Genomic DNA, 25,920 nt, shown 5'->3' with positions numbered 1-25,920 from the left:
CTTTACAACTTCAGGAATGGAAGGGAAGAGCTTGAAGAGTAAAATTCTTAATACACTTTAGAAAAAAAAATCCCCTGACTACTTTTAGGGTGGAAAAACAGACACAAATAGATGATTTTTGTATTGACAAAGCAGGCAGCCCAAAATGATTAGCATGTAGATGTGGTCAAAGCAAAGGTCGGATTCATGTGTTTTTGAACATGATGTGACCGTTGACAGAAAAAGAGATTGTTGTTTTGAAGTTGCTTATGTAAAATATTTCCCCCACTAAGTGCAAATTGGAATGTTTTTTTTTACATATATTTGAAACTTTACTTGGCACTGATTTAAATGACATCTGAGCCTCCTTCTCCAGAACAGGCAGAGTGGACAGATGGAGCACAGCAGAGTCTTTTGCACTAAAGGCTCTCTCAGATTTATCAGACAGACCCATCAAAGTTGAAACTACTCGCAACCGAAGGGCTGGCTGCTATTTGTATGCTAATAAAAGAAAAAGTTATGAATCCATTATTATGAAATAAATCACGACTAAAAGAAAAATTTATTGCTTTTTCCCTTTGGTTGTTTTTTTGTATTTGAGATTTGTGACAAGACTGTGTAACAATTTAAAGCAATCGATATATTAAAAACAAACCTATGGAGCCCCAGAAACTAATAATTTGTCCCCACAAATTATTATGTTGTGCATTTTGTGGCCACAATTTATGATTTTATTTGGATTTTATTGGCATAGATTAGTATTCTTGGTCACAAATCAGCGTTTTGAAGGTGAAAATTGTTATTAAGAAATACATTTTTTACTATTACTTATTTGTGAGAACATAATTTGCAAATTTGGGCCCAAAAAATACTAAATTCTGCACAAAAAATGCTTATTTTGGCCCACAAAATGCTACTTTCTGCTAACAAAATACTAAATCATGGCCAGACATTATAATTTATTTGCATTAAGTTGGCACAAATTGCTCTTTAAGCATTGTAAATTCCTACTACTGTAGGACAAAATATTAATTTAGGGGGAAACAATTTTAATTGTTTATTTTTTTTAAACGTAACCATTGTTTTTAAGGTCTGTGGTAAATTAATTGATTCTTCTAGATCGTTACTATGTATAAAGTGCATAATACCGGTACATAGTTCATAGTGCATACTACATAGTAACGAGTAATATGTACATAGTAAATTAACATTTTGTGTACACAAAATGCTAATATTTGTTTGCACAAAGAAGAGTTTTATTGGTACAAATTAACATTTAGCACACACAAAAAAATATATTGTGGCCAGAAATTAGTTTTTTTTTATGTCATCAAATCGTAGTACTAACTTCTGGCCAACAGGTACATTTTTGTACACACATATTTCTAATTTTGTGGGGACACAATGCTAATGTAAGTAGACCCATTGTAAATTTATGCCCAAAAAGGTTAATATGTGCCCACAAAAGGCTACCGTGTGCACACAAAACGCTGATAAAAATACTACAAAATACTCATTTGTGCACATGAATTATTAATTTGAGGAACCATCTTGCTTTGTTTTAAATTTCTTTTGAATATCATGTGCGGAGTACCATACACACCTGACTGTAAATGTGGATTTTAAGAAGAAATTGTACTTTATTGTTTGGTCTTACACAACAAGGCCGTTGAAATGAATGCAGATAAGTGGGGATAGTGGAATTACCATGAATAACAAAGTAAAGCAAAAAAAAAAATACAGAATTTTCTTCTTCTTAAAGTAGTGTGTCAAATCTGAGCACCCATGAAAGAGACATACAGTAAACTGTGACTGCTTTCAGAGGATAAGAGCCTCTTAAAGGCAGAACTGCTCGCCAAAATCATGGCAGATAAGAGTGGTGCTGTGACCAGCTTGATGATTTTAAAGCAAATGCTTTTCAGAAATCTTAACTGACACAATCTCTGTTTGCAGCTGACATGATTCCTTTGGTGGAAGAAAAAAGAAAAAAAAAAGTCTGGACTGCGGAGCTCATTTTTCAAGGAAAGCAAGAGCGTTGCATTTATTTTTCTTCATTATGTTACATTTTTCCTTTTTTTTATTTAATAGATTCCAAAAAAGAAATATAGTAGGGGAAAAAAAGTTATTTTTTTGTTTCTCATCTTTTAAATGTGAGCCTAACCACATCGCGGGGGTGGAACCTTGAGGCTAGATATTGATCCCAACTTGTCAGGGTGTCTGACATGCAAGGATCTGAGAAAACAATAGGTGATATGAAGGCTGAATGCATAATCCTGCTCGTACTGTGAATCCTCTTGGCTGTCACCTTGTTTTACTGCTAAAAAGGATTAAAGTCCTGAGCCCTGAGTGGGGACTGCTGTGACCTTGACTTTAATAGGCTTCAGACACAAACTGTGCCACACTGAGTTCATCATTTTCCTACAGCGCAAATATAGCAAACCTCCTCTAACACCTTAAAGTAATTGTATTTTAAATCTAAATCTACAGCATTGCAGACTGGAAGGATTTGCATAAATTCCAAGACTGCCGCCTGATTTAGACATGTTATTATTCCAGACAACCCCTGGAATCACGCTTGCCCAATTCTTATATTTGGTGGTAATTATTTTCCGGGGTATTTCTCTCTTGAGAGGGCATCCGATTGACAAATGAGGTAATAATCGGCAAACAGTGAAAGTCGTCTCGCAGTGTTCACTGTTAGAGCTCCCGGTGTGCATTCAGGTGAATATTTTGGCTCCAAGTTTTATTCCAGGATGCCACCAAGCTGGGAGGTTGAGTGTGATATGAATTTTATTTTGACAGTGTTTACGCGGAGACGGCCGACCTGCGACATCATCCTGCTTAAATGTGTCTGACAATTTCTGGGCAAGAAAGATGTAGTCAGCAAATACAGCTTATCGTGTTCGCACTTAACGCAAGATTATTATCTTATTTTCACCCTGTGAACATGGGAAGTGCTGCATTTAGAGTTGGTGGTCTGGAAAGTTTTTTATTTTCCTAGAGCAGTAAAAACCGGAAAAAATAAGCTGTATGTGTTTTGGGGGAGCTATTGTTTCGTCCTGCTTGATCTTTAAGGCCGTCTCATACAGCCGCTACCTACATTTTGTGCATTTTGCATGGATGAAAATTGGTCATACGTGAATGAATATCTGTGGAAAAAGTGAGGAAAGTTGTGGTCTGTACGTGAAATTTTCAGAGGTATTGCGAATGAAACACGTTAAAACAACGGAAGAAGTAGGAATAAACCACGTAAAGAACACGTAGAACACGAACCGTACGAGAATATTTTGCTGTTTATAAGCAATTTATCAGTACGTCGATTACGTCATTTGAAAGTGACATGTGGGCTGTATATAGAAGTTATACATCGGTGGTACAAGCGTAAAAAGTCTACTAGAAATACGTGGAACGGTAATAGAAAGCCACAAACATGTGTATGCGTCTCGCAAAAAATCACGCACAGTTGCGTAAGACTTACATAATAATTGCATATAAACCACATGAAATACGCGCAAATTGCATAATTCTCAACCGATCCAAAATCTGGAACACCTCGAAATCACATCGACATAAACAGCCGTCAGTTGAAACTCTCGATGGATATCTGCACATATTGACAAACGACATACGCGAGAAAAACTCTTGAATAACGTGTGCATGCATGATTACACGCATGCATCAATAAAAAGACTGACATTTCATATGTGGAAAATTTGCAAATGTACGTATAGTGGCTGCAAGACATGGTCTTTAGCAGGGCGAAGTGATACATTTCAGAGAAACAGAAGTGTTAATTACATCTTATCCCACAGAGTAGAGTCAGTTTGTCTGCTGTGAAAAAGGCTGATTGGTCATACGTGTGGTAAAAGTAATGAGCTGTTCAGTTTCATATTATCTGACGCCTACATTATTGATTACAGACCTCTTTGAATTATGCTGCTGTGGAAAATAAAGAAAATGAAAAAGAAAAGCAGCCAACACTAAACCCCACCCATCCCCATCCTTGAGTAATGATTAAAACAACTCCAATGATTTTTCATTGGATTACCTGGAAAATGACTCATCTATTAAAATTTCCATGGCAACCGTCTTGACCTACAGCAGGATCCACAAGCTGTGCTAGGAAGTCTTCACAAACATTTTACAAACCAGCCATGTGGTGGAGTGTTTGTCCTGAAACTGCAAGGTTAAAGAAGAATCAAAGGTCTGGCAATGCCAACAATTAACAATAAGAGCCAATCCATCTCTGCTCGACACGTTTTGCTTTAAAGACCCACTCTGATCAAAGCTGTTTTTGTTTTTAACATGTTCTTGTGGCCTTTTTCTAATGATGGAGGAAATTTATAAAGAAATGTAAGCTTAAAATACATTTCTGAGTATGTTTTTGTGAAATAATTGTTATCCAGGAGTAGACGAAAAAATGCACTTGTATTTGTGATAGAAAATATGCTGGATGGGCCACAAGCTCCCTGATTTGCTCCATTCCGATGCATCCATTTGCAGAATAATAGATTCGTGCACGTCTTTGTTTGACTCCCCAGAGCTGGAATCTGCATCCAAACTGCACGGCTGGATGGTTCTGATATCGCTCGACATTTTTGTTGCACCACTAATGTTAGGTTGAGGGTGTGAGTGGGGCTGCAAGCTGGCAGGAGAGAATGTAAAAACAGATATAAACAGTCAAAAAAAGTGCCGCCCACAACGTCGAGGTGAATTTCTAATGATCTCCTGCAGAAACTATGTCCTTTAGAAACCACACAAGTTTTTTAAAAATGTTGTCTAAAAACGACATCATCATCATTACAAGACCACTGGGAACACTTTGAAAATAGGTCAAAAGATGATCGGTGTGGGCCTCTCAGGGATTTGACTGGGGGGTTGAGCCCCTAAATGGAGTTTGTCTGCGACTGCAGCTCATCACTCCCCAAAGAGGGTCAAGTGCAGAAGAACAAATTTTGCATCTTCATCTGGTCAAACTTGTGAATTCTATTGTTTGATTTCAGTTTCACTTAATATTTAGTGGGTGAAAGCAGCACTCCAGGTGCATGAAAAAACAACTTGATATGGCAAAATAATAAAGAATTTTTGTTTGTTTTTTATTATTTCACCTGTATTTAACCAGGATAAAAAAAAAAAAAACAACCTCATTGACTCTCTTTTGCAAGAGTGTCCTGGCCAAGAAACAAAAATATCGTACTCACAATAAACAAACCCATTACCAATTCTTTCTGATAAAGCTTTTCACTCATTTTCAATATTTGACACACTTTTTTTAGATTGTTAGTTTGTTTTTACCTGCAGGGGCTTTTGTTTTTGTATCTTCAACTCTTATGGGATCTTAATCCGTTTACTCCCCTTGTCTGACGGGTCAAAAATGACCCATAAGCCCCAAAATAAAGCAACTTTATTGAACGTGTATATCCTTTTTTTTTTTTTTTTTTTTCTTAACTTGTCCTGTCCAACAGCTGGGCAGACAGATGAGAGCTGAGGGCCTCTTGTGTTGGACATATTTTACTTTAACAAGAGGGGTTATTAATCTTCTGACAAACCAAAGGTATGTCTGGATAAACCCCTTTTGTAATTGAGGCCACACTTTATTAATTTCAATCATGTTTGAAAATCTTTGGTGTTGGACCGGACGGAAAAGGAAAGAGGGGAAGAAGAGAGAGGGACGTTAGAGAGGGGGGGGTAGGAGGGTGATAATAGGAGGGGAAGGGGGGTAAGACCATGAAGCAGCATAAAGCAACAAGTTTACTGGTTGTTAATCATTATGGTAAGGTTCAAATGTAGTACAAAAAGGGCGGGGCCTATCCACACACACACTCAAATGTCATAAACACACCTGCTAGCTGCAAAAATGTCCACCTGTCGACATGTACACAAAACAGATAGTGTTCACACGCATACTTATGCCTTAAAACCAACTAGTGTGAAATATTTCAGTCATTCAGTCATGCAAACTGTTAGTGCAAAGGTGAGCTAACACCTGTGCTCAAGTGAGTGTTTATGTTCTTCTAAAATGGATGGTGGAACGTGACAAGAAGGAGGGAGAGTGCCCAGCCCTCCCCACCCCAAGACCCCCACCGCAGCAGCAGCGGCAGCCGAAATCCCCCCAACGCCACACGGGAACCGGCAGGGAACAACCGCCGCCCGGGCGACCAAGCCCGCCACCCAGGTATATCTGGGTGTATATCCTTTTGTTGTGGATGATGAAACAACTTTAATTGTTTCATCATCATTTTAATAAAATTTAAGTTCGTTAAATTCATTTTTTTTGGTATCTCTGTTTTTGACAATCACCAGTGAACAGTCTTGCACATTTTTGAACAAACCAACTGTCACACCAGTTTTCCTTTACACAGTAAAGTTTTTTTTTTTATTGTTGTTACACAAATGTAAAGTAAGTACTACTGAATTATTTGTGTTAAAATGTAAATAAAAAAACTGTTAACAATCTCAAATTCCTTGTCAAAGTATGTGTGTGGGTGTATAACTGTGTAGTGTGTAGGTGTATCTGCGATTTAGAGTTTATGTGTGGCTTTTGGACTTTTTGGAGTGTTCAGTTGCTTTCATAACTCACGGGTCAAAAATGACCCGTGAGTTATAAAGCATACCTTTGTATCCTAGCGGTGTACACCCCCCATGTAAAACATTAACAAAATAAAAGTATCACACTTTCTAATGATGGAGCCCCTTTAGGAAAGGTTATCCAAGTTGAAAAGAATATGGTAACCCTTATGCTATCTTATGGGGTCCAGATGACCCCACCCTTACATTGACATTACATTGACATTCTCCCTACCATGACAAAGGTGGATAAAGGTGATGGGGATTTCATGTAATCCATGGACACCAGTGAAGATCACAAATCATTGAAGAGAAAAGCTTCAGCGCACTGTCTTGTGGGGTCCAGATGACCCAACTCCCAATGTTAACGTGCCTTGGATAGCATAAGGGATAAGGTCTTTTCTCTACAACTAAACATGGTAATGGGTCAAATTTACCTGCAAGACAACATAAAGGTTAAGTTCAGCCTTGCGAACAGTTCAATAGTCAAAGCTGCTGTAGAATCTGCTGCAGAAATAAGAATTTACATTTACTTGTTTTTTTTTTAACTTTAGGCTGTCTTTTTTTATACTTATTAAAGTCTGGTTGATGTCGAGACCTTTGCAGTGCTTTATTGGTGTGTTCAGTTACAAACCTGCAAAGGAGCACAGAGTCTTTCAACTTACCGAAACATAAAACGTGACAAATGTTTTTTTCCTCCGTCTATATCAGCCCCCACATCTTCAGAGGCAAACGTTTTAATCAGTCAGACTGTGTGGCATAATGAATTACCTTGGCGTGAGGCTGTTGAAAGGTGACTCTGGAGCTGTTGATGAGCGATGAGTATCTGAACAAGTGGGTGGGGGAGGTGGGGAATCGGTGGCTGCTGCCGGGCTGGTTGTGCAGGACGGCTGAGAAGCAGATGTGAACGGTGTCCTTCAGCGCCTTTAGCTGAGACTCCTGTGGCCCAGACAGAAGTGAGGAAAACACACAAACTTTTGAAATCTTTTCTTTGACCCACACGAAGAACCCACTCAACTAATAAAGTCAACGGATGCCATTTTTCAAATCGACTGCGAAACAGCTAAGAGGCGTAGTTAGAAAGCACGCGAAGCGGAACTCGGAGTAATAAGAAGGAGAAATCCTGACCAAAAAAATCCTTCACGTTGATCAATAATAACAAATAGAATTGGCAAAGTAATCATTTTACAACAGTGTGTGATGTCGATACTACAAGGATGAACACAAGAAGTAGGTCTTCCTGCAGTCAGCGCTTTCGTTCTACAAGGAAAAAAACAACAACGTAACACAGCCCATAAATAACTTAAAAAAATGTAAATAATAATAACACTATTATTGAAAAAAACAACAAAAATAATAATAAATGATGAATAGTGTAGATTAAAAAAATTGCCTTTTTTTTGTCCCAAAAAAACAAAAATGAAGTTTCCTGCACAGAATCTACATCCAAAATAAATCATTTGATTAATTTCTCTGGGACTTCAGATGCTGCTTCTGCGTCCTGTGGGGGATGAGACTGTTCAGCAAAAAAGAACAAGGTAGAGGAATTCACAAAGGAGCCATGATTACAAGAGGAAGAAAAAGAAACTCAGTATCTATTCACCTTGTCGAGTGCGGTCTTTTCCAGTTCCTCCTTGGCCATAGTGAGCTTGTGCTCCAAGTCCAGCAGCTGCTGTCCCTGCAGAGAAATGCCACGTTTGAATGAGCCACGCCCTTTGCTTATGGAAACAAAGGACTTCTTCTCCCTGAGGTCACCTCCAGCACTTTCCCTCCCACAAATCTGTCACTCAAGCCAATATGGATCCATACAATCACAACTGTCCCACTTTAAAACACGAGTCATCAGACACAATCGGAGAGACTTGATCATTAAACCAATTCAAAGACAAAAAGGATTCAAAGATCTTCATGTTTTTGTTGTTGGCTGTGTTGTATGTGCCATTATCCTACATGTTTAAATCATGGATATTGGGAAATCTATGGTTGAAATCTGTAGTTCCCAATCTACTTTTTGGCCACGGAGCGGTTTAATGTCAGACAATATTTTCATGGAAGACTCTTCTTCTGTGTCTTTACCGGAATTTATCTGCAAAAATAAATAAATAAACCTTCCAAATACAGTTGTTTGTTTGTTTTTTTACTTAACTTTGCTTGGAGGTTTCAGTGTAGCGGTTGGCGCAGATGGATTTTCAGCATGATTTTCAACATGTGACGTGCATTAAGTATGAGTCAAGAATGAGTTTGAAAGAATCCAATATTTTTCCAAAATAAAACTTGCTTCAGAGTCAAATAATAAAGGAAACGGAAGAAAATAAAAGTTTTTTTTGTCTCCGCAGCCCCATATGTACTGGTCTGCAGCCCAGGAGGTTGGGGACCACCAGCTGAAATGACCAAATAAGGAGATTTTACTGTCATTTGAAAACACATCTACCCTTTAGGAAGACCAAATGATAAATCTTGACACTTCTAATGCTGCATTCACACGGGACACAATTTGCATGTAATGGGCGTGGAGTTTCAATGTGAAGTCAATGTACAGATGCGATTGCAGGTCTGGCGGCGCGATTTGGGTTTGGGGTCGTGCCAACCAATCAGGGACTCAGCTTTAGGCACGTGAAGTTTTCAGTGACCCGATCAACCCGTAGAAAAAGTTATCCAACACTGGCACTCAATGCGGGGAATTTCGTCCTGAACTTCCACCCATTTCATTAACAAAGTCTTATATGAGCAGCGGTCGACTCAGGATCGTAAGATTGCAGGTTCGATTCCAGCCTTGCACGGCCATGTGTCGAAGTGTCCTTGGGCAAGACACTGAACCCCAACTTGCCTCTGGTGGGAGGTTGGCGCCAGTGTTTGGCAGCGGAGCCGCCACCAGTGTGTGAATGTGTGTGTGCATGGGTGAATGGGACTGTGACTGTAAAGCGTTTTGGGCCTTCGTAAGAAGGTAGAAAGCGCTATATAAGTATACGCCATTTACCATTTTTACCATCTGTTCTCCACACTTGAGGTGTTCGTACTAACAATTTCATTCTGTCTTTATTCATCTGATGGCCGCTGTCTTGTTTATAAAACACCATGGAATAGGTGGAATTCCGCCCATTCTTAACCCTTGTTCTATCCTATGGGGTCAAGGTGACCATTGACGTGTTATCTCTACCATGACAAAGGCGGATAAAGGTGAAGAGGATTTCATGTAATCCATGGACACCAGTGAAGATCACAAATCATTGAAGAAAAAAGGTTCAGCGCACTTGTGGGGTCTAGATGACCTCACTCCCAATGCCAGAGTGCCTAGGATAGCACAAGGGTTAACCCGATTGGGCCGCAGGGTTGTCGGAGGTTGTCCTGGTTACTGTTGGGTGAATGTGGGATACACCCTGGACAAGTCACCCTCACAACACCCGCAGTCCAGCCAGACCCAGTGCGACGGCATTCACTAGCTCCAGCTCCATGGGCTCTATGACAGGCTGGCGACCACGTAACCCTCTCAGGTTAATGCTCAAACTGGGCCACAGACAGACAGACGAAAGTAACATTTAAAACGGCCGTAGGCCAGGCGCCACTCCCACTGCAAGGGAGTGAAGTTCACCAGGAGAGACTCTGAAGGATCTGGTGAACCCACACACGGCGACGTATGGCTGGCGCCTCCTTAGAGCTCTCCAAAACGTATATACCCAAGCTACTCGCTCAACATCAAGCATGTTTTCCATGATGTGGTTATGAATGTCCAGAAAAACAGTGGCGGTTCCTCCGCAGCCAGAGGCTCAAGGACAGGCGTCAAGCAGTAAATTGGACAGGCGTCAAAGGAGAGGCGGCAGACACAAATATGACGCGGGAATCGCGTCCGGCGTGAATGCAGATCAAGAGCAGAACCTTCGAAAGTCTTTAAGCCTTTAATGAGGATCTCTGGAAAGAGTTGTCCCTGGACTCACAAGTGCACAAAAGGAAAATTTCCGAAGAATGAGTGGCATACAACTCCCTAAAAGGATGAACAGCACTCCATCTGAAGAGTATTTTATTACAGTGATCCCTTGCTATAACGCGGTTTACTTTTCACGGTTTCGCTACTTCACCGATTTGCATTGTGCATTGTGTTCTGCATTTTGATTGGCTGAAAAGTCACTCCGCTTCTTCCTGTGCGTCAATAACGTTGCAGTTTAATATGTACATTACGTACGTGCAAATCATCTTGCAATTTGGAGTTTCTCTAAAACCCATACAAAAAAGAGCGACAACAACTGTCAATCACTATATTCTTGTCCTGAACAAACACAGCTGCACCGCGGGCTTCAATAGAAGAAAACACTGCAGAGCGGAGTCAGGATGCAGCGGCTCAGTCTGTAGAGCAGTGAAATACAGCTGAGTCACCATTTGTCCAATTGTACTTTGTGGTTTTTTCATAATTGTTTTTTAAATTTTCTCCCGTTTAATCCAATACTCGGTTGGCGGTGGGCGGGGCTAATCTCCGCGATTTGAAGCCTTCATATTGATGATTCAAATTATTATTTGACAGTACAGAAGTTATTTGTTGAAAAAAACGTTCCTAAAGTACTTTTATTTGTGAAACAAATGCTTGAGCCTGTAAAATGGTTTGTTCTTTCTTTTCAATGTATAAAGAGTATTTAATAGGATTATTATTGTAAAAAACAAATAGAGGTTTCTACTTCACGGATTTTGCCTATCACGGGTTCTTTTTGGAACGGAACGCCCGCGAAAAACAAAGGTTTACTGTATTGATAAGCTCATCAGAAAGGCAAAAAGAAACCCATGAGTTGGCTATTTGCATACTCTTTAAGTCTAATCAGCACCAGCGGCATAGTTTAATGTATGAACTTTTATTGGATGTATTTTATTGACCTCATCTAAGGTCAGGGAACTCCTAAAAGGTACGAAAAAAATAAATAAATAAAGCTGTGATGATTGATAGTTTTTGGATCTAGGCGCGTTCACTGGTCTCATTTCCGTGTCACTTCATTTTCCCTCCCCAAATTTGAACTATTTTAATGAAGCACACGTCTGTCACTTGTACGACTGAAAGTGCTGCAGCTGAAAAGATATTTCTGTGGATACAATTCCTGCTGGGGACGCAAGCACAAAGCAACAAGCACCAGCGTGGCTCTTCAAAGAATTGGATTTTTCTTTCCCCGGGTTTTTCCTCCACACACGGGGAGCTTGGAACAATCACGCAGTCATTTGTAACTGCTGGGTTTTGCTTAAGAAGAAGTCCAAGGTCATAAATCTTTGGGAATAGTTCTTAAATAATGGACACAAAGGCTTTTGCAATAACAAGTATTCACTTGAACAAACGAAAAGTTTCACTTCTTACCGCTAAAGACCTTTAATCATACATTTACTAATAAATGAACTGTCAAAGATAATATTATAGGATTCGAACATTTGCAAAAGTAATAAATGAGTTTGATTCACTGAGAAGAATCTGCACAATTGACCTCACTAGTTTTTTTTTTTTTTTTTTTTTCTGTTCTCGGTGATGTGCAGCACCAGCTGAGTTTGGTAAAAAGAAGAATTCTGAATAATTTTTTTGAATAGTTTGACCCGGGGTGCGACTTATATTCAGGCACGACTTAGATAATATTAAAAAAAAATAGGCTCACATGTTAGTTAGTTAGTTATTTCTCCAATAACAACCACTGTGGAAAAAACCCATACAGCACCCCTGTTTAAATTTGTGACTTCTAAAGGTGCTTTCACAAAGAATGCCATTTTGCGCATCAGGGGTGGTGAGTTTCGATGTTGAGTCAGTGTACAGACGCAATCTCAGGTCCTGCGATTATTTGAGCATCGTGCAGGGTGCCGCCGGGATCCGGCAGCAGCGCGTTTGGAAAAATCGGACCTGTCAACATCATCCGTGTCTTCCAGGCATTGTTAATGGGATGTACAGACAAAGCTTCAATGTAGCCATGGGGCTAGCTCCGCCCACACACGTCTGGAGCGTTTATGGACACATTTTTGGAAAAGCGTCAAGCATCGGATCTGAAGCGTGTCAAAGAGAGAGGCGGCAGACGTGAATGTGTTGCGCGAATCGTGTGACGGTGTGCACGCAGCGATATACCGGGCTTATCAAACTTTAAGGAGAAAAATGCAACTTATATGGCATTTATTTTATTTTATATCATGCATTTTTGGGCTGCTGTGACGTACACTTGTAATTAGGAAAATGGGGTGATCGTTTCCCCCCAGTGCAGATGAGGAGATACACCCCACTGCTAATTTGCCTTCCAAATGATCGGAACATTGTCTGCAGTACGAGCCCATTACATCCATTACACAGAGCATCATCAGCAGCGGTCCTCCGAAGACTGCGGGCACACAGCCACTGACCCAGAAATGCTGACTTTCAGGGTTAGTGCCTCCATGCTTCACACTTCATATTTCTGCGCTGAGTCCATTATGGATGTTTGGGGTCAGCGGGGCACCAGCCATTCTGCTTAGACGAGGCATGCAGCTACATCAAGCTGTCGTTTCTCTTCTTCTTCTTTTTTGTTAAATCATGAGGAGAAACAGCTTGAGGGGTAAATTTGAAAGTGGACTTATTGACAAAAAAAAGATGTGAAAGCTTTATAACGCATCCTCTGCCAAAGATCCAGTCTCTAAGGGAAACACAGCAAAGGCACTGTGGGTTCCTCCCTTCCTTTAATGTGATGCCAGCACAAGTGAAAGGAAACCTGCCCCTCAGTGCTCTTTACAGCTGCAGGAGTTGTCTTTTATTTGAAGGGTCTTTTTTAATATCCAAGCGATGAAAACCTGTGAGCTGAAGGAGCTTCACATGTGAAGCTGCCTTCTGCTCCTGTTCGGCTAATTTACATTTTTTGATTTTGCTTTGAAAAGTCGGCAAATGAGACCTATCTAAAAATATTGCTTTCATTGTTTTTGCCATTCCTAAAGAAGCTTGTGTTGATGGTTTGTCGGCCTTGGTCAATATTGATAGTAGTATTGAACCAAAAATTGGGCCAGCCGCCCCCTTAACCTCCAAAAGCTCTGCCCCAGGTCCCTTGTAAATTTGTGACTTCTAAAATTTAGGAATTTATTGGATATTTTCATATCTGAGATGTGGGCTGGAATGTTGTTGCAGAGTGAGCCTGTGCTCATTTCCCATCATCCATTTATTCACATTCTTTTCTAACTAGCTTACAGCCGCTCACACCACCAACCTAATATTAGCGTAGCAACAAAATGGTAAGCAATATTGGAGCTATCCAGCTGAACAGTTCTGAACCACAAGCCAGCTCAGACGATGTTCATGGATCCATTTGTCTGCAAGTAGATGCTTCAGAATCGAGCGGAGCAAGGAGCTTGTGGCCCGGTGATTTTAGTTTGTACGTCACACCTAAAGATTTTTCAAATTAAATAAAACAAAGTAGTTATCAGAAATGCAGTTTTAATCTCAATTGTCTTTATAAATGTCCTGATAAAAATGATAAAAATGTAAATAAGTATTTTCGTTGGAGCGGGTTTTTGAGTCCTGCGGCACGACTTGAGCATCGAGGGTCGTGGTCTTGCACCAGCATGTTTTGGGCATCCCGGTGCATTTTGGGCATTGCGGCACATCCACAAATTTAGTCAAATTTGGCAAAGAAGACGTTTCGTGTCAATGAATCTCAGCTTTGGCTCATGATGTGTTTATAAGGGGGACCGCCGGTGAAGTCCAAAACCAGCATGGAGGAGAAACTGATCGTTCCCCCCTGAACTTTATGATATTTATCTTGTTTGCCTCAAAACAATAATAAAAAGATCTTCTACTTTATTCTTAATTTTTGACATTTTTTCTCTTTGGCCTAAAGTGACAGCAAGTCATCAAACTGGTTCACAGATACACAAGTACCGCCGTCATTCAGACGCCGCTCCTGCAGTAGATGGTTAACCTCACCATACTAGGAGAGTCTCTGAATGATCTCATGAACCCAGACACGGAACAATGAATATTGATGCTTTTGTAGAGCTCTTCAAAAAAAAAAAAAAACCTGATCTCTCTACTTCAGCGGTCCCCTACCCCCGGGCCGCGGACCGGTACCGGTCCGTGGGTCATTTGGTACCAAGCCGCACAGAAAGAATAAATAAATGACATTACTTCCGTTTTATTTATTTCAGAATCTGAAGGATGTTTTTTTTTTAATTGCTCAATTCTCTGTTACATCCGTCTATGTCATTTTTGACGCAGGCCAAGACTTCTCGGTCACATGATAGGTTACCGCTAAAATGTACAGGATCTAGAAAAATGAGTAAAAAACAAACGTCTTTGGAAAGTTTCTTTGCCAAGAGGGAAACGCCCAGCCAGGAGACAGAAAAGGAGCCTTCAACTCCAAAAGAGGAAAGCTACATTAAATAGACAGTACTTCTACATAGCACCATGAGTGTGGGAATGGGAGAGGACGATGACACCTGTGTGATCGTCCTCTCAATTTAAAAGCTCAAAACTCGTCTTGTCATGTCTCAATTCAAAGACCGGTCTGCGAAAACTGTGTATGACGTCATACCGGTCCGCAGCGTTAAAAAGGTTGGGGACCACTGCTCTACATGATCTGTGTCGTCCAAATTTTCAAAAAAATTTATAAAGAAACTCTGATTTCATGATATGAAAATTCAAAGAGTTAAGGATCAACAAGTGTTTGAATAATTCCAAATACATTTGTGAACTTGATCGTGGTGAAACAATCAAAGCTTTTTATTATGAAGATCAATGAGTATTACATAACTATATGCAACAATGATTACTGAAATGAGATTTTCTTTACTTGATCATCCATGTGTAGCAATGAAATTTGAGTTTAATGCAGTAATGTTTTCTAATAATAATCAATGATTATTACCGGTACATAACGGTTACCGTTACTGCTTACTGAAATCATGAATGAATGTTTTCTGAAGATGATCAATCATTAGGCACTGGATTTTATAACTCTCTTGCTTCACAGTAAGAGGGCATGTTCTCCCCGTGCATGCGTGGGATCCTCCCACCGTCCAAAAACATGCTTCATAGGTCAATTGGCAACTCTAAATTGTCCCTAGGTGTGAGTGTGAGAGTGAATGGGTGTGTGATTGTGGCCCTGCGACAAACTGGCAACCTGTCCAGGGTGTCCCCTGCCTTCGCCCACCAGTGGCCAGGATAGGCTCCAGCAGCCCCGTGACCCCGAAAGGGACAAAAAGGAAGAATATGAATGAATGAAAAAGAATCTATCGGATCAGAACTGGATTACAAAAACTGTTGAACTATAAAATGAATGAACTCCGTGGGGGTGGGATTATATATGCTCGGTTCTTCTCTCTCCTTTTTAAGCAATAAATTAAGCTCTACGTAACTTTAGTTAATGATCACTATAGTCAATTAAGAATATGTGATTTGTCTTTTTTGTTTTTATTTTCTGTTTTTATGCATTTCATCATTTCTGTAATGAGTTTAATAAATCTGTGTAAATTCTTTATTGCTTTGACTACAATGCTTGAAATAAATAAATCAATCAAATCAAAGCTCCTCCCATCTGGAACATTGAGTTTATGAATACATCTTTGGACTCTGACGCACATCAAAAAAGAGGTCTCTGATGTGAAAACCATAAAATGCGTTTGGTGTGAACCCAGCATAAGACTCAAGATATAAGGGGAGAAACATGGTTCAACTCTCTTGCAGTCTCAAAAGAAGGGCTTCTGTAGGCCATGGTTCAACTCCTAAATGCACTTTGGTCATAAGCGACTGGAAAGCCGACTGGAAAGCCTGCTGGTCAAGGTGCCTTGACTGACATCCCCCCCTGTGAGGCCGATGACATTTATGAATCTCCAGTTGCTCTTCACCACCTCCTGCTCCTTCGTCCTCTACTAAGCTTTTGATCGCACTGGAGCGGGAATACAGATGAGCTTTCAGGAAGAGCCAGAGTGATCTCAAGCTTGAGGGACGTGATTCATTTCCCTCTGACCTTTCCATGGGGAGAAAGAGATCAGTGATTGCTGTCAACCAGGGATGTTTTCGCAAGACGAAGAACAAGGACCAAATTAGTCTCATTGTTGTGCAGCTGCAAATCAACAAACACCCTGTTTTTAAGGTCCACGCTGAAGGGTTGGTTGACACTGAGCAGTAATATTCTATTGCGGGAGTGGCTGATGCAATTTGGAGACAACAATTTACAAGCACTGACCCCGACAAAACAAGTCAATACATTCATCATTCATTGAATAGAAATAGAAAAAAAAAAAAAAACGGCATCCGGGGATCCGCAACAGGGCTAAAAACCTGATTTTCAATCCATTAGGAAGGAGTCCTTTTCTCCCTCTTTTCTTTCTAATGGCTCTGCCACAAGCTCAAAAGAATCATAACGTACGTTTAAGAAATGCCATTACAAGTCATCGTGGATGAGAAGTCTGCTGGCATTTTAACAGTGCAAACAAGGCCTGAAAGGTCACTCCATGTACCGGCGAATGCCAATAAATATTATGGGCGTGCTCAGATCCAAGAACATTTAGTCCTTGCAGTGCACGGGGCAGCAGAGTCAAGTGCAAACGGGCACCAATACAGAGCACTTTGTTGTTCACTGCTGTGTGTGCTGTTCTTGCAGGGGGAGCGTGTGAGGACACCGTAGCGCTGACCTTAAAAAAGCGCAGTGTATAGTAGAAGAGAACAAAAACATTGCCATTTGTTATATTTTCTTATATGAAAAAACTGATTATTCTACATAAGGTTTCTCCACAGGCTCTCCGCGTCATTTATCAGGGCTTGCTTGATTGAAAGGGAAGGGTTGGATTTTGCAGAGGGGGGAAAACACTTAACAGTATGCAGTATAAGTCCTGGCCAATTGACTTTGAAGGGTCCTGCTTTGCTGGAGGCGACTTTGTAATTGCAGGCAGAATTAATTGGAGCTCCTCCTGTGATGGGATCATCCTTTCAAAGTGGCCAGACGTAGCTGCCTCTCAACATGCTTTAAAGCCACCCACCTTCAGTTTGAACTCACCTTAAAAATTAAATCCTTCTTCCCGTACCGCAGTTCCTTCAGTTGAGCCTGGATTTTTTTGGACTGCAAGGGAAAGATAAGGAAATTTGTGTTAGCTTATTCAAATGGCGAAATTAGTTTTAGATCACGTAGCAGGATTCTGGCAGATGCAGCAGAAGACTCCTTTGTGGCTGGTCCCTGGGCAAAGCTTTGGATTTAAAAGAAGGCCTTCATTGGAGGAAGAAAATATCAAATATACCCTTCACTGAACTGAATAGACCACAAAAATGATGCAGTCATGCACTGGCTTCTTGCCCTCTGTCTAAGGCTGAATTCTCCACTCCCACTGCACACATTACTTCAGTGCAACATCTTGCCACATGCACACAGGTTCCTCAGGTTACCGCAGACCGTGGCCCGTCATCGGGCAACTGCACACACAAACACAACACCTCTCCACTGCCACCTCCCAGTATGCACGGCCACCAGACCCGCTGCTCCACATCAGTGGGCACATCTAACACAGACACTGTCGCCTTGATAGTTTGACACATCCTCAAAGCTGCTCACGGCATGAACACTGAGCTCTGCAAGCGATTCACAGGGTCTTTCTGAGTCATCGGACAGCCTGAACAGTGTTGCCTTTCCGGTCAGCATTCATTGCAAACCCTTTACAAGACTGGAACTGGGTGGTATGCAAAAAAAATAAATAAGAAAAAAAACACCTTGATTCAAAGTGAAACTTGCCCTGTGAATGCCCTCCTTTTGTACTTTATCAGTTGTGAACAGTACTGCAAGTGTGACACTTATCTTTTATCCAGGAGGCCTGCACACATGAGTGTTTTTGTATGTATTTAAAAAAACCTCCCCTTTCACAGCAGTCTCTCTTGCTTTTTCTATAAGCTAGAAAACTCTTCGTCTTGCGGTGCGAACTTGCAGTGCACACACCTTCCTAACAACTGGAGCGCAGCCTAGTCGCACCATACAGCAGCATCACCTATATGTAGTAAGTACTCTACGATTCACTTACACCCCTCAATGGCGTAGTCAAATGCACCCAGCTGGGGTTTGACCCAGACAGTGCTGCACGTTTTCGGCAATCTTTCAGATTCCGAAATAAATAAAATGGAAGTAATGTAAGTAATGTATTTATTCTTTCTGTGCGGCCAGGTAACAAATGATCGGTGACCGGTACCGGTCTGTGGGCCCCGGAGGTTGGGGACCGCTGCCATAAGACATACCTGCGTCTCATCTACTTCCCCTTTACCTACCCTCGCAGCATGCCTGTAAAATAAAATGTACATGAACAACTTTCTCTCTATGGCCATCTACAATCTTGATATTTGCAGGTTTGCCCAGATTTTGTCCACATATCCGCTCGTAATGGAAATTGTGATTAAGACATAAGGTGGCCGCAAAAGCTTCAAGGGAACTGCAAGACACACCTCCGCTCCCCTTAAGATGCTTCTGTCTATGACCCTCCATATACCAGGACAACCCAAAAACCAGCAGCACCCGTACTTAACCCCAGGGCGGGTGCATAAGTCCAAAGCCTTAACCCTTGTGCTATCCTATGGGGTCCAGATGACCCCATCCTTACATTGAAGTGTTAATCCTTAGCTTGACAAAGGTGGATAAAGGTGAAGAGGATTTCATGTAATCCATGGACACCAGTGAAGATCACAAATCATTGAAGAAAAAGTGCCTAGGATAGCACACAGGTTACTGTTGAATAAAAAGTATATTTTGTTTTAAAAAAAAGTATTAAAGCTTATTTTTATCAGTACAGGGATATATATTTGTTACATGTCCTATTGCAGCATGAAGACGAAAATATTTATAACATAATTCAAATTATTTTTGTTTTTGTCGTATTAATAATGAAGTTATGTTCGACTAACTGTGGCATCTATCCCATAACTCTGTGTGGATCCAGTACAGACGGAGCCTGCATTTTAAACAGTTAAGAACTACACACAACAACTCAGTGATATTGTAAGCTCGGTGAAGTTTCCAGCTCCCTGAAACTTTTCTAAGAAGATTCATGAAATCTGTCACTGTGACTCATTGTGTTTGAGAGGAGGATGGCGGAGCTGTTAAATTCTAGCTTTGTCCCTAAGGAACCACTTGGCAAGGTATCTAGCTTAAATCTTTGCCACTTTTGTTCTGCAAAATATGTATCATTTCTTTTTATTATTAATAGCAAGACCCAAAAACACACTAGCAAAGCTTCGATTTGGATTCTGTTGTTTGTTATTTTAGCATTTTCCACTTGTCTTTGTGCTTTATTTGTGTCAGCTCCACTAACCCAAAGGGGCAGAATTATTATATACTGTGTACTTATAATGAACAGAGAAAATAGCTTATTTTATTTAGTAAAAACTGTCCAGGAATGCAGTAAACATAAAATGTGTTTTAAGTACTGGAAATGTATATAGGCAGTGGTCCCCAACCCACGCACTGCGGACCGATACCGGTCCCTGGGACAGTTGGTGCCAGCCCGCAGAGAATGAAAACTACTGGATCCTCTCCACCACAAGTGACTCTTTCTTGATGCATCTCAAGTCGCTCGGTCACATGACGAAAAATACATTTGCTACTTTCTTAAAGCAGCTGTTAAATTACCCCCCCCCCCCCCCCCCCGCTGGTAAAGGCAATAAAAAGCAAATGTATTTGGGACGTTTTTTTGTGGAAATAAGTCAGTGAGGAAACAGAAGAAGAGCATTTGACCTCATAATAAAAGACAGCTACATGAAATAGACAAAAACCAGGAGTCCTAACTCCAAATATGGATTTATTGTGACAGTTGTTTTTTATATCTTACAATAATAATGCAGAATATTCAGCAATCAGCTGTCTAATGCCCCAAGGATGCTGTTAATAAAGTTTGTGGTGTATTATTATAATTTTTATAGAAAAAAGTCAGATGAGGCCAAAGTTGGCGTGTGACTTTTTTAAGGGGTTAAGGGAAAATCTGCAACAAGCTTTTAAATCTAATTAAAAAATAGTGTTTTAAGCAACTCAATTAAGATAAAATAACATTTTTTAAAACTGTTTTGGTCAAACATGTCTTGTTAATAATGTATAATTTATTTCTTTAATGCTTATTTGATTTCGTATTACAATACATGGAATGTACTTGATGCAATAATTATGCAATATTAATTTTAAAAATAAATAAAATGGTTTTAGGGAAAATTTTCTAAACAGATTATTTTGATTAACGGCTCAACCTGACATCTGTTTTAGGCTGTTTTTCAAATAACTAATATTCTCCACTTCAGATCTAACCATGTTTTATTGTTTCTGCAAATTTACATAAACCATGCCGGTTCTGTTTCCTGCCAGGTAATCATTTTTTCCTTTTTTTTTTTTTTAAACAAATCTGACTCACAGCTAGAACCGCCTGGATGAAAGCTGCAAAGCAGCACGCCGTAAACAAAAGCATAACCTGAAGGAAGGAAAATGTTCCGCAGATGAGTTCAAAGGCTGACTCGCATCTTCAGAACATCTTTCATTTACGATGTTTTCAAATGAAATGGGAAAAGACATGCAGCACTTTCTTAAGGAAAACAATCCTAACCAGAAAAATACTGGACCACTTAAGCAGGTTACAGAAAAAGAGACTCAATGTTTCACTCGTAGCAATGAAAAGGGTGTTGAAGCTCTTAAGAAGCGCCTAAGTGCCAGCACCCGCTAAAAGATTTTTCTGATGGATGTCACTGCCCATCTCTTCTAAGGATCTTAAGTTCATTAAACATTAAACATCTACTCTAATAAAGAATTTTTTATGTTAAATTTTGTCATGAAAGTTATGTAAAATCTGACATCTTCATGTGATTTGGCAGGAAATGAGCAGTTTAGTCCAGTGATGTGTGATGGGAAATTAGCCACCCAAAGCCAGAATGATCTTGAAACATTAAGTCTGGCTTTAATAATTAAGTTGCATTAGTGCTAGTTTGATTTTAACTGGTGTTACAACCCCTCCTGAGCGTCCCTTGGATAGATTGGCTGTTAGAAATGCAGAAATGTATCAGAGTGTAGTTTATGTGGGCGTCTTATGGGCACTTATGTATTACATGTACACCCTGTGAATGCAGCAGTTGCACTTGTACAGTAAAGAGCCAGTGCGCACACCTTACTATTGACTAGAGTCCTGCGTAAAGGGCACCGTTCAACAGTATCTACCATCTACCAAGTATAAAACCAGAGGTGACCGGTCGTTCCAGGCAATAGCCCCCAGACTCTGGAATGCCCTCCCTCTGTCCCTTTGTGTGGCCGACACCGTCCATTCTTTTAAAAGTCAACTGAAGACACTTTTATTCAAAAATGCTTTTAGCTGACTGGTTTCATTGTTATCTTTATTCTATGTTTATTTTGCTTCAATTTAGTTTTGCTTTACATTATATTTAATTGCTTGTTTTTCAGCTTTTACTGTATTGTATGTTTTTTATTGTTCAGCGCTTTGTGATTTTTTTCTGTGAAAGGAGCTATATAAATAAAACTTACTTACTTACTTACATCATACTTCACAAAATATTTTTTCCACACGCACGGCAATCGTACCGTACCTTCCTTTCTCATGACGTCCCTTAAGGTGGTCGCACAGGACTCAAGGGAATGGTAAGATGCGCCCACGCAGGTCAACAGGTCAATCCCCATAAGGATGGAAGGTGACTAAGGCGTAACTATAGCAGTTACTTTTAGAGAAAACACAAACATCCAGGCGGGCTGCCACAGCCGGCACCTAGCAGCTGACTTAGAACTGGTGCGGACCAGGGGAATTCGACTGTTTAATTCAAGCAAAGCCTCGCAAGGGGCCGCGGCGGGTGTTGACGTGATGTGATTTCTGCCCAGTGCTCTGAATGTCAAAGTGAAGAAATTCAATGAAGCGCAGGTAAAGTGCGGGAGTAACTATGACTCTCTTAACCCTTGTGCTATCCTAGGCACTCTAACATTGGGAGTTGGGTCATCTAGACCCACTAGACAGTGCTCTGAACCTTTTTTCTTCAATGATTTGTGAACTTCACTCGTGTCCATGGATTACCTGAAATCTTTCCACCTTTATCCACCTTTGACTTTGTAGGGAGAACACGTCAATGCAAGGGTGGGGTCATCTAAGATAGCCCAAGGGTTAAGGTAGCTAAATGCCTTGTCATCTAATTAGTGACGCACATGTATAGATGAACGAGATTCCCACTTTCCTATTATAAGAGAAAATATATTTTCTAATAACTTGATATGACAGCTTAGGCCTTAGTCACATGCATCCATACTAGGGTTGTGGGTTTTTGGGTTATCTGGGTCCGTGAGATGACAGAGAGCAGAGTGGCCACATCTTAAAGGAAGCACAGGTATGTCCTGTGGCCACCACAAGGGACGTCGTTGAAAATGGGATCTACGATTTTTCGTGTGTGTGGTAAATATATCATTAAATATTTGTTAGGATAATGTAAGTTACTCGCACTTCTGACGTACACGTGATGCTGTAAGACGTTGCCCTCACACCTCACTTTAGTCTATTGAGGTGCATACTTATCACCTGAACAGCATTAATGGGCTCCTTGTGCAGAGCGCAGGGTTTGAAAAATCTGTGTGATGTGCCAGCGTCTAATGTATTTCACCCTTATTTACCTTAGTATGTCTTTAAAGTGTTCACTACGACCTGTTGCCCACAGCATGCTCGTAGAAAAAAAGTGCATTAACTTTCACAGAGTGGTCTGCGACCTTGATTTTTTTTTTTTAAGAGGACAAGGTCCCAAACAACAATATGGTTCCCTGACATCATAAGCTGGAACCGGAAGTTTACATCTCGTCCCCTCCTCCCCGGTCAGAAAATACTTTTTTTTTTGCAAAAAAGCACTAATTTAAATGGTGACCCTATGTTTTTTTATTTCTTCAGCTTTAAACATTAAGACTTTAACACCGAAGATGTCTCTGTCAGCTGATCCGCAGAGAAAAGCGCCTTTGAGACGGTGAGCAACACTTTAAAGCAGCTTTTCAGAGAAATGCATATAAAGTAATGTCTACCAGCCCAAACCCGACTTTTTTCAGTGACAGAATCCGTGGATTCATGTTCGCGGTGTGGGTTAAAAAGTTAGAATTGTCGAAGGAATGTAAAGGCCGTAGCCAAAGTTTTATAAATCTGAACACTTTTGTCAACATCCTTTTTGAAAGGAATTAGACGATTACCGGTTTTAAGCTAATTTTCCACTCTGAACCGTTTGTTCCCATGAAAAAGTTTTAATAAGAGGTGCTAAAATTCTAAAAGCTTTTAGAATTTCCGCTTCCAGCTAATGATGCCTGGGCGCCATCTTGTCCGCAACCAAGTCCCCCTCAATTTTTTTCCCCCTAAGGGTTGTTGCACTACTTTTCAACTTCTTCAATCCATCTTGAAATATTCCATCTTCCCACTTTTCCTCCTCCCCTTAGACATCTTTTTTTAGGCCGAGATTATTGGTGTCCTTCAGGCACAACTGATGCTATTAAATGATACTTTCACTTGCTCCAAGTATTTTGCTCTGTCACAGCTTCTTTACCTCTGAATTTCAAGCTTTCGGGATCAATAAAAGCAATTTTTCCCCCTTTGTTTTATATATCCAGTCTAAACAATATATGCAAGAAGTAACTTTTTGAGCTGATTTTGTTTGTATTATTTTTTCTTTAGTAACATGATAGTTCATGTGGCGCTTACAAATACTTGTTTCACATTTTCTGATTGCCTAAACTGAAAGGGAATTCAAGTTTATGCACTGTTAGGTCTAAAAACTGAGATTCATACCAGACAATTAAAAACCCTGTGAGCCCCCGTCAGTGTATTTAACATGGTGTGATTGTATTATAAGGAATTAAATATCAATCAAATTTGCATTATTTTAATACATCAAGTAGTTATTTAGAAAATTAATGATGATATATTAGGTATTTTCACCATAAAGCTGAAAAACTGAACCAAAGCTGTATCTGAGATGTAATGAAAGCAGGCATTTTGAAATGAGTTGGGAAAGCCCTCCTACCGCCCCTAGTGGAATGATGATGAACTGCAAGGCAAAAAACATATAGCAAGTTATATCAAATTGTTTTTAAGGAACACTTAGATCGTGCTAAGGAAATAACCGTCTCTGAAGTGGGTGTGTCAAAAAGTAACAAATGGTTAATTGGGTTAAAGGTGCAACTGTAAATAAAGGGAACTGAACCGACACAATACTGTAAAAGCTTCATTTGTATAAAGATCAAATGTAATTAAAGGTGTATTCAGATTGGAAAAATCATTTGGTGTGGACCGATTCTGCTTAATTTGGTCCGGATCAAGTCTGAACCTTGCGTTTGGTCTGTATTCAGACTGCCGTCAAGTGATCTTTCCTGATTCGAACCAAAGCTTGTGAAAAAAAATAACTGACTGAAGATATCTTCACTCATTGGCCATGAATTATGAGGGTGATGCAAAGCATCAATCCTACAAACCCTTGTAGGATTGCAAAGTGCAAATATGAACGTCAGATACAACACCTTTTACTCAATTTTTTGATCTGGTGGAGGCATGCTGGGCGGTCACTGGCAGGAAGACATCTAAGAAGGTACGCTGATAAGTATTTATGACATATAGATAGTCGGGAAAACAGTGAGAAGCAATGTATGTCACGTTAAAAGTTGTTTTGATGAGTCTGAATTCATCCAATCACATTTCAATAAGTTGCCGTGTCTCATTGTTGTGGTGTAATGGCGTTGTTTTGAGAGAATTCTGTTAAGTAACTTAGAAGGTAGCTTTTAGGATGACGTCACATCAGTGGCGGTTTTGGTTCAGATGTTCCACTCTGGGAACGGATTGTATTCAGACTGAGGAATCTCAGAGCGAACCGAAGCCCAGTCCAATTCAGTTCGATTCAATTCAATTCAGTCCAATTCAATTCAATGTTATTTCCATAGTCCAATATTACAACTATAGCCATCTTCATGGGCTTCATACTGGTAATTGTATAAGAACATAAATTCATAGAATTAATTAGGTAAAAACTAAACTAAACAGACTAGCTAAACTGGGTATCCCTGCCCGTAGACCTTCCTTCTCAGTAAGGTAAAACTCCACAAGAAAACAAAAAACAAGAATGGATTCCGGGAACAAAATAAAAGAAACCTCAGGGGTGTCCACATGAAGGAGGGATCCTCCCCAGGACGGACAGGCGATGTGCCAGAGCTCATAGAGAAGAATTAACTTATCTAACTCTACAACTACAACCATTGGAAATGAACAGAAACCACCTCCAATGATGGATCAGAGAGTGGTTTGTGGTCCCAGACCAGAGTCCGCTTGGGTGTATTCAGACTGAAAAGTTGTTCTGGATTATCGAGGTAAACAAACTCTTGTTTTTGGAATCAAATTGTCCAGTCTGAATACACTGGATTAAAAAGACACAAAAATACAACTGTATTCATTCAT

The 25,920-nt window shown here is 40.2% G+C and overlaps 1 protein-coding gene across 3 annotated transcripts in view; it reads right to left on the bottom strand.

The window, feature by feature from the left end:
* luzp2 (leucine zipper protein 2) overlaps positions 1-25,920 on the bottom strand; it is a 238,038-nt gene that overhangs the window by 19,334 nt on the left and 192,784 nt on the right. For all 3 annotated transcript variants that reach the window (XM_023952501.2, XM_023952509.2, XM_023952504.2), the window contains exons 7-9: positions 17,505-17,567; positions 8,150-8,224; positions 7,318-7,485 (exon numbers count right to left, since the gene is read on the bottom strand). In XM_023952501.2, coding sequence (XP_023808269.1) covers positions 7,318-7,485; positions 8,150-8,224; positions 17,505-17,567 — 306 coding nt within the window. The remainder of the gene's footprint in view (positions 1-7,317; positions 7,486-8,149; positions 8,225-17,504; positions 17,568-25,920) is intronic.

This window comes from Oryzias latipes, chromosome 3 (genome assembly GCF_053564925.1).
Source record: "Oryzias latipes strain Hd-rR chromosome 3, Olatipes_Hd-rR_3.1".
NCBI lineage: Eukaryota > Metazoa > Chordata > Actinopteri > Beloniformes > Adrianichthyidae > Oryzias > Oryzias latipes.
Note: the sequence above shows the minus strand (reverse complement) of the source record. Positions and strands in the feature narration are given on the sequence as shown.